Source organism: Monocercomonoides exilis, assembly GCF_001643675.1.
Source record: "Monocercomonoides exilis strain PA203 chromosome Unknown scaffold37-1059404, whole genome shotgun sequence".
Taxonomy (NCBI): Eukaryota; Preaxostyla; order Oxymonadida; family Polymastigidae; genus Monocercomonoides; species Monocercomonoides exilis.
Genome location: NW_027150582.1, coordinates 223,214 through 237,875, shown reverse-complemented (window position 1 = coordinate 237,875; position 14,662 = coordinate 223,214). Strand labels below are relative to the sequence as shown.

The window sequence follows — 14,662 nt, the reverse complement described above, 5'->3', positions numbered from 1 at the left end:
TTTGTTTAATTTTCAATAAAAATTAAAATTTCATAAATTCATCAATTTTCTGTTCCGACTCACCAAATTTCACCGAAATGGAAAAAGAACACAAACGATGTTATTATTTCCATTTTTGTGTATTTTCGAACGTGTGAACAGAAATTTGATAAAAATATGAAATTTTATTATATTCACAGATTAAATAAAAGGAACTTTTCGAAAAAATATCGACATTTGAAAATTTTCAGATATTTTTCTTGAAAAATAAATTTGTTGTTTTATTCGAATTATTAACTTGAGGGAAATTTTTTTAAATAAAAATTCGTTAACGACAAAATTGCAGTCTTATAAATATTAAACAACCTATTTTTGAATCCTCATGTAATTTCAAAGAATTTTCACATTGTTACAATTTATTATTTCAATCATTTATTGAATTGTGTGGTCGTTTTAGAAATCATATTTGTGTTTTCAAAAAATTCTGGTTTTAATGCTATTTTGAATATGAATTAATGGATACTGAAAAGAGTTACAGTTATTCAATTATTCCTCGGTTATTTTTTCATATCCATCTTTAGCTTTTGCAGTTATTTTGATGAATTCAACATTTGGATGAATATTATGAAACAAATGATCAAAAACCTTGGAATGTTCAACACTCCGAAAAAAAGTCATGATATCAGAAAAATTCATTCATTTCAAATATTATCTCACATATGAGTTATTCTTTTTGAAAAGTTTCAAATGTTTAGTTTAAAGGTTTGTTAATTATTTGCATTTTTTCATGAATTCTTCCAACCGATATGTCAAATGTCACAATAAACAAATTGAGAAAATAAAAAATAATCTGAATGGTGTAATTATTTTCATTCCCTTCAAATTTAACAGATCAATTAAAAAAATTGTTGAAAAAATGGAAAATATCAATAAAACTTGAGAAATTTGCATTCGCGACTTTTCAAAAAGAATAGCGAATCCATGAAGTGATTCTCTTCAATATTGATTAATAACTTTTTTTCAAATACAGTTCTTTTGATGGAAACAAATTCGAAAAGATTAACATTTGTGAAGTTGCTTCTTTTTTACAATTGATTGTCTCTTATTTTTGAACAAGTTATTTATGTGACAAAATTGAATGATATTCGAAAAATTAATATCTGTTTTCAAAAATATTTAATGATAATTTTTTTTTTTAAAAAAAAAAAAAAAAAAAAACTTGAATGGAACAAATGACAAAATGTTTGATTGTAATGAATGCAAATATCATTCACATTTTTGACGTCTGTTGAATTTGACATATCATAATTCTCACATTTTTATTATAATTTTTTTTAACCGAATTGGTTTACATAGAGAACCCACAGTTTCAAAAAGAATTCTATTTTCAATGAAATATCTTTTAAATTCCTTGAAAAACTGGCTCGAGATATAATCACTTTTTGATAATCCCACATTCAGTTTGAACAAATTTTTTTTTTCATGTGCTTTTCAAAATCATTTTGACAAACAAATATTTAACACATTAAATCATGCTCACGATATGAAGTTATGAAAAATTTCATCTGTCGTATCCTTTTTTATTTTCACATTTTGCAACAAAGAAAACACAAAAAGTAATTTTTGCTTTATGTATTCTTTTAACATACATAATCCGAAAAAGACAAACAAACAAATATTACACTTATTTACAAAGGCAATAATCTCTCGGCGAAATGTGAGGGCAAGTAAGAATACAACAAGAATGAACAATCAAATCATTTGATGATTTAAAAAACAAACATTCACAATAAAAAACAAATAAAAACTTCGAAAAAAAAATGCTAAACAATAATAAAAAGGTAATAGCCATAAATATTTCAAATAGAAAATTAGAAACAACACAAAACATACAAAAAAACCAAAAATTGAATGAAAAAGCTCAACAATTAATAAACGAGTGAATACTTTTGACTCTTCAAGTCTTTTGTCGAAAGGTCTAAGACAAGGACTTCATATTTAACAGACTTTGAGATTGTGGATGAGTCATTTGAAGAGAAAAAGAAGAGAGAGAAGAGAGAAGAGAGAAGAGAGAAGAGAGAAGAGAGAAGAAAGAAAGAAAGAAAGAAAGAAAGAGAAAGAAAGAAAGAGAAAGAAAGAAAGAGAAAGAAAGAAAGAAAGAAAAAGAGAGAAAGAGAGAGAAAGCAATTGAATAATGAGAACAGCTTTATGCAGATTCCGGATATTCAGCAAATAGAAGAATAAGTTGGTGAAGCATATGCTCATTCAAGAACACAGCAACAAAAGCAGAAGCAGAAGTCGAAGCAGAAATAGCATTCAGAAACAAGAGATTAACAGGCGTTTAACTGCAAGGGCAGGAAAGCTTGCGTTTAACTGTTGGGTCAACAGGAACGGGAGGCAAAGGTTTATCATCTATTTCGTTGTGGGACACATCTTCAAATCTGCCCAGCAAACAATCCACCATTCTATTGAACAATATTGCATTTTATTGAATGACAGTCATGATGATTAAAGAATGACAATAATTACACATTTGTTCATAAATGCATTAAAAAAAAAATAAATCTCTTATTTAAAAATTTTTAATAAAATATCCAAACATCTGAAAAGCAGCATCAACATTCTGAGAAGATTTTGCAGACGTCTCAATGAACGGCATTCCAACAGTTTCAGCAAGTTGCTACAAAAAAAACAATGATTTCAAATTATTTTCTTTGAATTGAAAAAAATTTCACACTTTTCCAAGCTGAAACGGAATCACTCTTCGAGAAGCCAAATCTGCTTTGTTTCCAATAAGCAAACGCACAGGATCTTCTGTTGTAAAATTTTCAATGTCTTTCAACCACATTTGCACAGAGTTGAAAGAGTCTCTGTTTGTTACGTCGTACATCACAAATATTCCTCTTGAACCACGATAAAATTGCGTAATTATTGATCTGAAACGTTCTTGGCCAGCAGTATCCCACTAACAAAAGAATAAAAACAAAAAAATTAGGATAACGCAAATTATCAATTAATTATTGCAAACCAGATGAAGCTTCACAATTTTATCACCAACTTTGACTGTTCGCACTCTCTTTGATTGTTAAAAAAAATGATTTTCAAAACATCAAAAAACTTGAATGCAAAAACAAAAACAAATTTCACATACAAAGTCAACGCCGATTGAAGCAACATAAGAATCAGAAAAGACATCATCCTAAAAATACAAAAATCATTCAGAAATAAATAATGATCATTAATTTCTAAAATTATACGATACATACAACAAATCTCAGAAGCACGCTTGACTTTCCAACTCCGCTATCACCAATAAGCAAGATTTTGAATATATAATCCTAAAAATTAATTAACAACAATAATATTCGATTCAAATTTATAAAATTAATTGAATTCATATAAATGTATCAAAGTTTCTGAAATATTTTGTTACAAACGTAATCCATTTTATTAATTAACAACTAATATTTGTCTCTAAAACAACAATAATATATTATGGGGTTGTCAATCTTTTGGGTTTTTTGTGTGAACAGGATATTATAACAATATGAATATATAAGCAACAATACAACAAATGCAATCATTTTCAGTTCAATATTCAATTTTAATTAATTGATCGTTCCCCTTTATGTTGTTATTATCAATATTTATCTGCTGTGATAATTTGATATGTCAGAAGATTCAGATTCTGATAGCGAAAGAGACTTTGAATCTGAACAATCACTTCGTTTTCGTCCATATTCGAGATGGAACATTACGCAAGTGAAAAAGGCAATTAGCCAGTTAAATACACACACTGCTGTCGTTTATAACGGAAAAATACATTTACATGGAGGCCTTGGTGCAAACCCAAACGTAATGCTTGATGTTGATCCAAGTTTGTTTTTTGTGGTAACTTTGCTTTTCATTGAATATTTCTGTTTCACATATTTCATACAGACACTGGTAAAGCCGAGCAACAACCAGCAAAACCATCTCGACGTTATTATCACACATGCGCATTGATTGGTTCACATGCGTATTATTTTGGAGGAAAAGATTTTAGCACGAAAACTGATCATTTATTTGATTATAATTTTACTGATGGAAGTTGCGTTCAGATATTATCAAAAGGAGGTCCTTCTCCAAGAGGCTCTCACTCTTGTGTAACGTATAATGAATCTTTTTACATCTATGGAGGAGCAGATGATCACACATTATTTGGCGATATGTATTCATTTCGAGTCTGTATGCCAAGTTTTTATATTTTTCTTGTAATTTATAATTTTTTCCCCAAATTCCAGCCGATAAAAAATGGACTAAAATCGTCTACTCAAACGATTTCAATGACATTAATATTCCCCAGCCTCGCTATTTCCACACTGCAGTGGTGATAGGAAATGAAATGTACATCTTTGGGGGAAAGCTGGCATTACAGAGGTCAGGAGTTGACAGAGGAGGGTATACGAACGATCTTTTCAAGTTTAACTTTGACACACAGCGATGGACGAAGCTGGAGCCGTTTGGATTCGTCGCTGAAAGAGGAGAATGGGAACATATGCCGGTAAAAAGAAGAAGATCGCACAAGAAACGTGTACAAAGCAGGGCATATACTAATAGTTCTGAACAAGTTTCAAGTGAATTTAAAACTAGAATAGAAGAAGCAGAACTCATAGAAAGAGAAAGAGAAAGAGAAGACAATAAAGACTGTTATTATGATGATGAAGATGATGAAGACTATGAAGAAGAAGAAGAAGATTATTATTATTATTATAATGATTCCTCCTCACTCCCTCCTTCTCCTTCTCTCCCCTTCCTCACCCCGCAGTTCCCTTCCCCTCGTATGTGCCACAGCGCTGTCGTGTTCAACAACAAGATGTATATTTTTGGCGGAAGAAGTGCTGTTAAGAGAGAAAGAAGAGCTTGGAGCAGAATTGTGGGGAGGCCGAAGATTGGAGCAATAACTGCAGTTAGAGCCACATCGCCAAGGTTTTCGGGGGTTTCTGTGTCTTCTTCTTCTGTGAATTCTTCTCCAATGAATTCTTCTTCTTCTTCTTCTTTTTCACCCATTTCATCATCTATTTCATCATCATCATCATCTTCTCCTTCTTCCTCTTCCTCTTCTTCCTCCTCTTCTTCTCCTGCTCTTCTTCAAACTGTCTCTGCTCTTGGCTTTCCTCGTCTTAACACCACACCTGCCTCACACGTTGCTGATGCCATTTCTTCCTCTTTAATTCCTCCTCCTTCTGCTCAACTTTCTTCTTCTTCTTCTTCTCCTCAAATGAATTCTTCTTCTTCATCTTTTAATTCTTCATTGAATTCTTCTTCTTCATCTTCTCCAAGTGGAAGCAGAAGAGCAGCTCGTTCTTCTTTCTCTGCTGCTATTTCATATTCTTCTTTCCCTTCTTCTTCTTCTTCTTCTTCTTCTTCACCTAAATCCCCTTCTTTATCTTCCTCTTCCTCTCCAAAAATATCTTTTTCTTCTTCCTCTTCCTCTTCTTCTCCAAACAACTTCCGAACCATCTCCACAATCAACCGCCCTGTTTCTATTGCTCTTTCAGGTGCTTCTTCTTCTTCTTCTTCTTCTCTTACTTCTTCATTTTCTGAATCTTCTTCTCATTCTTCTCATTCAATCAATCGATCTGCTACAACACTTGGCAGACCAGCCACTTGCCGTTATAATTCATCGATTGTCAATTCTTCTTCTTCTTTTCCTTCTTCTTCCATTGCCTTTGGCTCTGGCAGTGGTTCTTTCTCGGGTTTGTCTTCTTCTGCTCAAACACCTTCCATTTCTTCTTCTTCCTCCTCCTCCTCTTCTTCTTCTGGCTCATTATCTCCACTTCAATCTTCTTCTTCTTCTTCTCCTTTGCCGTTAAATTTATCTTCTTCTTCTCTTTCTCTTTCTTCTCCTCTTTCTTTGAATGCTGTTGTGAAGCTGAATGATTTGTGGGAATATGACCCTCTCACAAACAGATGGAGACTGCTAATCACGTGTGGATCAGCTCCAGACCCACGGTATGAATATATGGAGAAGAGAAGATGGGGGTGAATTATGTGTTTGGAGAAAGAAAGAAAGAAAGAAAGAAAGAGAAAGAGAAAGAAAGAAAGAAAGAAAGAAAGAGAAAGAGAAAGAAAGAAAGAAAGAGAAAGAGAAAGAGAAAGAGAAAGAGAAAGAGAAAGAGAAAGAGAAAGAGAAATTATGATTATTCTTATTTATTTATTTATTTGGAAATTATATTTTATTTTTTGAATAACACTTGACATATTTAATAAACCATTTTATTTCATATTGTATTTCATTGTTTTTCCCCTTTCATTCATTCATCCATTTATCCATTCATCCATTCGTTCATTTCCTATCTTTCTTTTCTCCCTCTCTCCTTCCTTTTCTTCTCTCTTCAGTTCCAGTCACGTGTCAGTGATGTATGGCCCCATCCTCATCATCCATGGAGGGTTCCTTGGCAAAGGCTCCTTCAGCCATCTCCACAAAATCAACCTTCTTTCCTATCAGAATGGAGTGGCTTATCATGTTGATCACAGTTTGGGTATGCTTGTTCCATGGGAAGGAGAAGGAGAAGGGAGAAGAGAGAGAGAGAGAAAGGAGAGGAAGAAGGTGGAGGAGCTTTGGATGGGAGGAGGAGGAGGAGGAGGAAGAGGAGGAGGAGAAGGAGATATTGTGAAGATTTTGGGTTTGTTTGCGAAGATTCGGAGAGAGAAGGAGAGGAAGAGAAGGATGAATATGAAGGAAAAGAAGAGGGAGGAGAAGGAAGAGAGAAAGAAAGAAGAAGAAGGGAAAGAGGAAAAAACAAATAACAAGCTTGATTCTAACAGTAGTTCTTCTGATAATAACAATAATAACAAAAATCTTTCATCATCATCATCATCTTCTTCTTCTCCATCTTCTTCTCAATCATTATCTTCTTCTTCTTCCTCTTCTTCCTTCTCTTCTTCCTCTTCTTCTTCCTCTTCCTCCTCTTCTTCTTCTCCTCTCTCTTCTCTCTCACTTGTAGGCCCTGCACGTGTCCTATCAGCTCTGTCGATTCCATCTGCAGTGAGGGAGAAGAGGAAGCATTTGAATAGCCTGCTCTGTCACAATCATTGCAATAATAATAATAGTAATAATAATTGTAATAACACTCATAATGTTGATAATGAATATTCTTGTTCTCAATGTCCAGCGCATACTGTGCTGCAGCAACAGAAAGAGGAGGAGAAGAAAGAGGAGAAAGAGAAAATCGAAAATTATGAAAAATTTGATAGAGAAGGAGCAACAATAGAGAAAATTGGATCGAACAATGAAGAAACACTGGAAGAACTGAATACTTCGCCATTGCCTTCAGATTATACAGAAATAGATGAGCATAATGTGAGGAATGAGGGAGAGAAAGAGGAGAAGGAGGAAGAAGGAGAAGGAGAAGGAGAAGAAGGAAGAAGAGAAGGAGAAGGAGGAAGAAGAGGAGAAAGAGGAGAAGAAGAAGACGATGATTGCAAGTTTCTTTCAGAATGGAGTGACAATATGTGTTCACAGGATGAGGCAGCATTCATTCAATGTTCAATCAAAAGGAATAACAAGCAATTGATATCAGAGAACAAGAGAAGAGGAAGAGGAAGAGGAGGAAAAGGGAGAGGAAGAAGAGAAGAGAGAAGAGGAGAAAGAGAAGGAGAAGAGGAGGAAGAAGGGGAAGAGGAGGAAGAGGAAGAGGAAGAGGAAGAAGAAGAAGTCGATGTGGATGAAGTTCTCTTCTGTGAAGATGATGCAGCTGAAAGAAGCCGAGTGGCTGGGCTGATGAAAGAAGAAGTGGGAAAATACGAAGCCAAAATAGGGTGGAGGAAGAAGATGAACAACGAAAGCGGTGAGAAAGACGGCGCGTTTGCTCATTATTCGTTCTCTTCTTTGAATTCTTTTGCTTCTTCTTCTGCTTTTTCTGCTTCTTCTTCTTCTTCTTCCATTTCATATCCTTCTTCTTCTCCTTCTTTCCCTCCTTCCGCTTCTCCAACTTTCTCCTCTTCGTCTTCTCCTTCGTCTTCCCCTTGTTCTTCTTCCTCTTCCTTCTCTTCCTCCTCTTCTTCTCAATCTTCTTCTTCTTCTTCTTCTTCTTCCTCCTCCTCTTCTTCTCTTCCCTTCTCCAAAACTTCCCTCCCAATCTCCTTGCCCACCCCTGCCCCTCACATCGAGAGTGGCTTTCTGGACATTGCTTCTCCTTTAGTTTCTTCCATCTCTTCTCCTCTTTCTTCCCCTTTGAACGGCAAACGAAGCACTTCTGCTGGAACTGTGGTGTATCCTGGTGTTAGTTCTTCTTCTTCTTCTTCTTTTAGTTCTTCTTCTCCACTTAATTCTTCTTCTTCTTCTCCACTTTCTTCTTCTTCCTCTTCTTCCTCTTCATCCTTATACAGTTCCTACTCATCCGATCCTCAATCTTCTCTTCCTTCTTCTCCTCTTTTCCAACAAAACAACCAACAAAACAACCAACAAAACAATCAAAACAACCAACAAAATAACTTTCAATTACTTCATCTTCATCCTTCTCCTTCTTCTTCTTCTTCTTCTTCTCGTTCTTCTCAAAGTTCACTCACGTTATCTTCCTCTTTCTCCTCAAAATTCAACAAATTCAGTTTGAAAAGACGGAATTCTCAACATCTTCATCTTCATCTTCATCATCATCGTCCTCTTCTGAGAAGATTGGGAAGTTCTCTTTCTCTCCACACGATCTCACCTATTGCCATTGCCATTGATGTGGAAGAGGAAGAGGAAGAAGAAGAAGATGTTGATGCGAATGAAAATAATAATAATAATGCTAATTCTGAATCTAATATTAATGTTAATGTTCATGTTCATGTTGATGATGATGCTTCATTAAAGAACAATGAAAAAGAATTCAGTTATGCTTCTTCGAATGCTGCTAATTCTTCAACGACGTCTATTGCTTCGTCACCTATCCCTGATTCGCCTTCATTTTCTCCCTCTTTTTCTCCTTCTCCTTCACCTTCTCCCTCTCTTCCTTCTTCTTCTTCTTCTTCTTCTTCTCTTCATCCTTCTTCTCCTCTTTCTCTCTCTCATTCTTCTTCTCGTTCTTCTTCTTCTCATTCTCCCTCTTCTTCTTCTTCTCAATCCCGTCACAACCACAAAAGATTCCCAACCTTCATCTTTCCTGAAGACATTCCTGATTTCATCCAATCTCTTTCGGATTCTTCTTATTTCACTCAACATTCTCCTCTCATTAATCATTCTTCTTCTTCTTCTTCTTCTTCCTCTTCTTCCTCTTCCTCTTCTTCCTCTTCTTCTTCTTCTTCTTCTTCTTCTTCTTCTTCTTCCTCTTCTTCTTCTTCTTCTTCTTCTTCTTTTCAGTTAAATTCTAATGAAATATCTTCTAATCAATTGAATAATAATCGATCTTTGACTCAATCATCCAGTTTATTCTCTAAAATTCAACAAGAAAATCAAAAAGAACAAGAAAATATTCAAAATATTCAACAAATCCATCAAATCCATCAAAATCTACAACAAAATCAACAAAATCAACCAGAAAATCAGTCAGAAAACAAACAAGATAATCTTCAACATCTTTCAGTGCTAACACAAACACCACCATTGGCTTCCTCACCTGAAACAAATGCATCTTCTAACAAGAATTCATTGAACGAGGATAAAAACATTGAAAACATAGAAAAAACAGAAAATGGAGAAGGGAAGAGAAAAGGAGGAGAAGGAGAAGAAAAAGAAGAAGAAGATATTCATTTAAATAATCAAAACGATAAAATAAAAGCCAATGAAATATCCAATTCCATTGTTTTAACTTCATCATCTCCATCTTCAACTCAACTTCAGCCTCTTCCTCTTCCTCTTTCTCGTTCATCATCCAAACTCAACAATCATAAACATCAACATCATCAACATCACCAACAATCTTCTTTCTCTCAATCTTCTCCTTATTCTTCCCCTTTCACTTCCATTTTGTCTTCTTCACATTCTTTTGATGCTCTTCTTCTTTCTCGCCCGGCCTTCCCAATTTCTTTGGGAAAACTAACTTCTTCTTCTTCCTCTTCCTCTTCCTCCTCCTCTTCTTTGAATTCATCTTCTTCCTCTACCTCTTCTTCTTCTGCATCATCCAATTCATTGAATGCTTTAGAACCATGTGAATCTACAAACACACAACCATCATCATCATCATCATCTTCTTCTTCTTCTCCTTCTTCTCCTCTTCAAAACACACAAAATTCATCAGAAACACCATCATCTTCTTTGAATTCTTCCTCTTCTTCCTCTTCTTCTCCTTCATTCTCTTCATCCTCCTCCTCTTCTTCTTCTCCCGTCTCATCCTCAACAGCCACAGAAATAGAGACAGAAGCTGTTGATGTTGATCCTCTTACTGGCTTTGAGATTAGCTCATCATCATCATCATCTTCTTCTTCTCATTCACCAAATCAACCACAATCAAACTTCAAACACCATTTCACACACTCATCCAATGCACTTGTTCCTTCACCTTTCCACACACCTTCTCCTTCTGCTGCTCACTCATTCAATCCCGTTTTTCCTTCTTCTTCTTCTTCTTCTTCTTCAATTTCGTCCTCTTCCTCTTCTCCTTCTCCCTCTCCTTCTTCCTCTTCCTCTTCCTCTTCCTCTTCCTCTTCCTCTTCCTCTTCCTCTTCCTCTTCCTCTTCCTCATCATCATCATCATCATCACTTCCTTCAACCAAACGCATTTCAGTCCGCCCAATTCCATTCACTTTGCACACAAATGCAAAAAGCTTCCAAATGGAGCCATTGTTTGAGCCGATGGAGAAAGACACAGGAGATGCGGAGGAGGTTGATAGCGAGGAGGAAGAAAAGGAGAAAGAGAAAGAGAAAGAGAAAGAAAAAAGAGAAAGAGGAGGAAGATATGAAATGGAAGCAGAAAAAGAGAAAGAGAAAGAGAAAGAAAAAGAGAAAGAGAAAAGAAATGAAGAACTGAAAAAGCAAAAAGGAAGCATTCGAATCAGAAGTTCCAGCGACAATTTTGATTCGAAATCGAGAAAGTCCTTATTCTCAAAGCCGAAACAGGAAAAGAACAGCAAAATTGGAGGCAAAGGAAGTAAAAACGAAGGAAAACAAAGTCTTTTCGCAGAAGACGACGAAGAAGATATTAACGATGAACCTGAAGCAAGCAATTCCAAGAATCAAAAAACAAAGGGAGATAAAAAGAAGTCGAAGGAGGTTAAAGACGTAGGGAACTACGAAGAAGATGAAGATGATGACGACGATCCATTTGTGATTGTTGACATAGGCGATGAAGACGATATAGCCTCAGGCCCTCTTATGCAACACGTGGAGAAATCAAATGAAACACCCGAAAAGAGCAAAGAAGACAAAAAGAAAGAAGAAACCGGGAGAAGAGACGAAGAGAAGCGAACCGCACCCACACCTCCTCCTTCGATTACTTCTCCCACTGGAAAAGATGCAGTGAAAGCATCAATTGTCACATCCCTTTCAGCTGCCTCTGGCTCAGCCACGGGCTCCACATCATCCTCCGTCTTGGCAGCCACAGCATCTGCCACAGCCACCCAACAGTCTGAGAATGGAGTGCTAAAACAAACTATCCCAGACATCCAGGCATCGTCCTATTCGACGCTGTCGTTTGCTTCCAGTTCGAATGCACTTTCAGTTGCTTCTGGCTCTTCTTCCTTTTCTTCTTCTTCTTCTTCCACTTTTGGTTCTTTTGGTGATGCTTATGATAGGAACACATTTTCATCAATGGCAGCTCCATCATTTGCAGAGGAAGAAGACCCTACACAATACTTCATTCGGAAATGGCTGTGGGATGTGCTGATGCCAACAGAAGAGACAGAAGATGATTGTTATGCTACTTGTTGCAATGAAGGAAATGGTGAATGCTACAGAGCATGTGAGTGTGGAGAAGAGGGTAATCACAACTTTGATGCTGGAGAGAAGCAGGATTCAATAGGGTTATCAAATTCTTCTTCTTCCTCTTCCTCTTCTTCTTCTCCTTCTGTTCGTATTCCTCTTCTCAGCGAAAAGCAGCGGATGCTTCTGAAGGACACATTTGTGCCGTATCCGATGCAGATGCTGGGCATCACCCCATTCCAGCTGAACATTCTGTCTATTTTGGGGCAGATGGACACTGCGGACCTTGTCTTGTGCTTCAATCACCGCCCAATTCTTCTTCATTCTTCTCTCCTGCTGTCTCGGTTCATCCCCCATTTTTGCCAGCCCCCGTCTTTGGCTGCTTCTTCCTCTTCATCCTCTTCTTTGTTTGTTCTAACACACAGACACGATCCATCGCCCCTCAACAGCATCGTTGCTCGCTTCAAGATGCTTGCAGTGAGTGGCATAGAATGCACAGATCCAGCCATTCACAAGCTGTTGCATGAAGCTGAGGCAGTTGTGAAGGAGAGAAGGAAGAGGTGGAACGAAGAACTCGAACAGATTGAGAAGAATGCAGAAAAGAATGCAGGCTTTTCCGAAGAAGGTGGATGGATACAAGTGGAAAAAGAAGACAAAAAAGAAGACGAGAAAAAGGAGAATGATATGCCACATGTTCTGGATGCTGAGTTTGCATCTAGCACTTCTTCTGCTTCTTCTGCTTCTATTTCTTCTTCATCTTATCCATTGACCTCGGCAAAAGCATTATCTTCTTCACTTCCGCGTTCTGTTCATTTCTGGCGAGGAGATTTTGGCATGCCGCTGTCAGAAGATGCGATGGCGGTGCTGCTTGGTTATGTTTACTCTGATTGTCTGCTTCATCCAGCCATTTTGCCCAAGTTGCAAACAGAAGAACACATTGTGCATTTGATTAGGAACTATATCAACAACAGATGGCCATCTGATGATGATGATGATGAAAAAGAAGATGATGTTTCTTCATTTTGTGATGATGGTAAAAATGGCAATAATAGCAACGACGCTGGAAATGAAGGAACTGAAAGAAAAGAAGAGAGAGAGAAACTTGGAATGCAAAAGCAGATGAATGAAGAGAGGCTCAATGAAATTGTTGATGATTCTTTGAAAGATGAGAGTGAGAAACAAGATGGACAAAAAGGAAACGATGCTAAAGCGGCTGTTGACGAATACAAGACTGTTCTTTTAACAAAGAAAAAATCTTCTGATTTATCATCAGTTCCCATTGATAGCGAAGAAGAAGATGATGATCTGGATTCAGATTGCAGCGAATTAGCAGAAGACGATTTCAATCCGTGCGAAGTGCTGATGACTGATTTCTTCCAGAACAAAATTGAGGCTGATCTTTCCTATGACGTTCGGATGGGGCTTACTCTTATTCAGTGGATAGTCAACCATCTCAATGCTTCGTCATTGTTCAGTTATGTTGCCTCTCAGAAATCACTAATTGTGCAGATGCTGCATTCATTATACACTTCTCATGAGTTGAAGCCTTCTCATTCATCACAATCACAGGCATTTAATGACTCAAGCACTCACTTTAGTTCTTCTTCCGAATCATCATCTGTGACGCAATCTCAACTTCTTGCTGCTTTGCTCAGCCTAAACATTCCGCCACCTTTCACACTTGTTGATTGCAACACATCTCATTCAAATTCTTCTTCTTCTTCTTCTTCATCTTCCCTAAAAGACATATCAAATTCATTACAAGGAACATCATCAGCATCCAGACAAACAACACGAGCAGAGCAAAACTATTCATTTACTTCTACCCCTTCACCACTCTTGTCTATCACTCCACCACTTCATGTTCTCATCCAGCTGCATGGCATTGGAGATTTGCGATCTTTCCCTCGCTTGAGAGTTCTCTGCTATCAGCAGATATGCGATGCCATCGAAACATCAGATGTTGCTGAAGTCCTGTCGCTGTGCAAAAATTACAAACAAAAGAAACTGGAGAAGGTTTTTGAAGGATTTATGAAGGCTGCACAAAAAATGGGGCTTGTGAATTCTTAGAGAAAGATATTGAAATGTGGAATAATGGTTTTCAAATGTAATATTGAAAAATTTTTAACACTATCCATTTTTAAATTGAAGAAATTGAAAAGTTTTCACACAAAAACGATATAAACGAAAAACTGGACAATCAACCTTTCTTTTCAACAATTTTGCATCTATCAATTTGTCATCTGCTCATAGCTGTATTTTTATTTTAATTTTTATTTAATTTTATTCTATTTTTGACTTTCTCGGTGTTTTATTCAAATGGCTTAACACTAATAATTTATTAGTTATTAATTTATTTGTTGTTTCAAGCCTTTTCGCAAATAAAAAAAAAACAGAAAAAAGTTTCTAAAAAAAAAAAAAGAGTAGAGATATATTTTTGTGGTCAAGATGAAATATGCACCCTGTGTTTTTCCAAAAATCACGTGTTTCTGAAAACACGAATTTGTGTTTTTTGCTCCACAAATGGAAATGCTGTGGAGAAGCGTGTAAATCCTCAAGAATTGAGTGTTTTGCTCTTCGGCAATCACTCAATGCTTTGATCCTGAAAGTTTTCTTCATCCAACAATATTCATTTCCGAATCGCTGGTTCATTAAAACATCCCAAATACAAAAAAATATCAGAATTGACAGATCATTTGAAACCTAACAGAAAATAGGGCATAGCCTCCAAAAGTTCATGAGGTGAGTAATTTCCAAAAAAAAAAATTAAAAAATAAAAAATAAAAATAAAAATAAAAATAAAAATAAAAAAATAAAAATTGAAAAACAAAATAAAATGGAAGAAACAACCACTCTTTCACA

General features: G+C 36.1%; 2 protein-coding genes across 2 annotated transcripts; one reads left to right on the top strand and one right to left on the bottom strand.

The window, feature by feature from the left end:
• Positions 1-1,538: 1,538 nt before the first annotated feature.
• On the bottom strand, positions 1,539-3,476 carry MONOS_14252 (Rab1d). The gene is made up of 7 exons (XM_067867038.1): positions 3,417-3,476; positions 3,246-3,317; positions 3,131-3,178; positions 3,008-3,055; positions 2,717-2,944; positions 2,580-2,659; positions 1,539-2,444 (listed from the first exon to the last, which is right to left on the bottom strand). Exons 1-7 carry the CDS (start codon positions 3,423-3,425, stop codon positions 2,321-2,323), a joined length of 609 nt encoding a protein of 202 aa, XP_067723365.1. The 5' UTR covers positions 3,426-3,476; the 3' UTR covers positions 1,539-2,320.
• Positions 3,477-3,648: 172 nt separating this feature from the next.
• On the top strand, positions 3,649-14,150 carry MONOS_14251 (uncharacterized protein; the record flags this gene model as incomplete). Its single annotated transcript, XM_067867037.1, has 4 exons — positions 3,649-3,856; positions 3,919-4,206; positions 4,263-5,973; positions 6,361-14,150. The coding sequence occupies 4 exons, from the start codon at positions 3,649-3,651 to the stop codon at positions 13,868-13,870; spliced, it is 9,717 nt and encodes a 3,238-aa protein (XP_067723364.1). The 3' UTR covers positions 13,871-14,150.
• Positions 14,151-14,662: the final 512 nt, after the last annotated feature.

Bases quoted from the DNA above. Each gene is read 5' to 3' on its own strand.
- MONOS_14252 (XM_067867038.1), bottom strand. The intron at 2,660-2,716 runs GTGTGAAATTTT...TTTTTTTTGTAG, and splicing joins TTCCGTTTCAGCTTGGAAAA to CAACTTGCTGAAACTGTTGG. The intron at 2,445-2,579 runs GTTTGGATATTT...ATTGTTCAATAG, and splicing joins GTTGATGCTGCTTTTCAGAT to AATGGTGGATTGTTTGCTGG.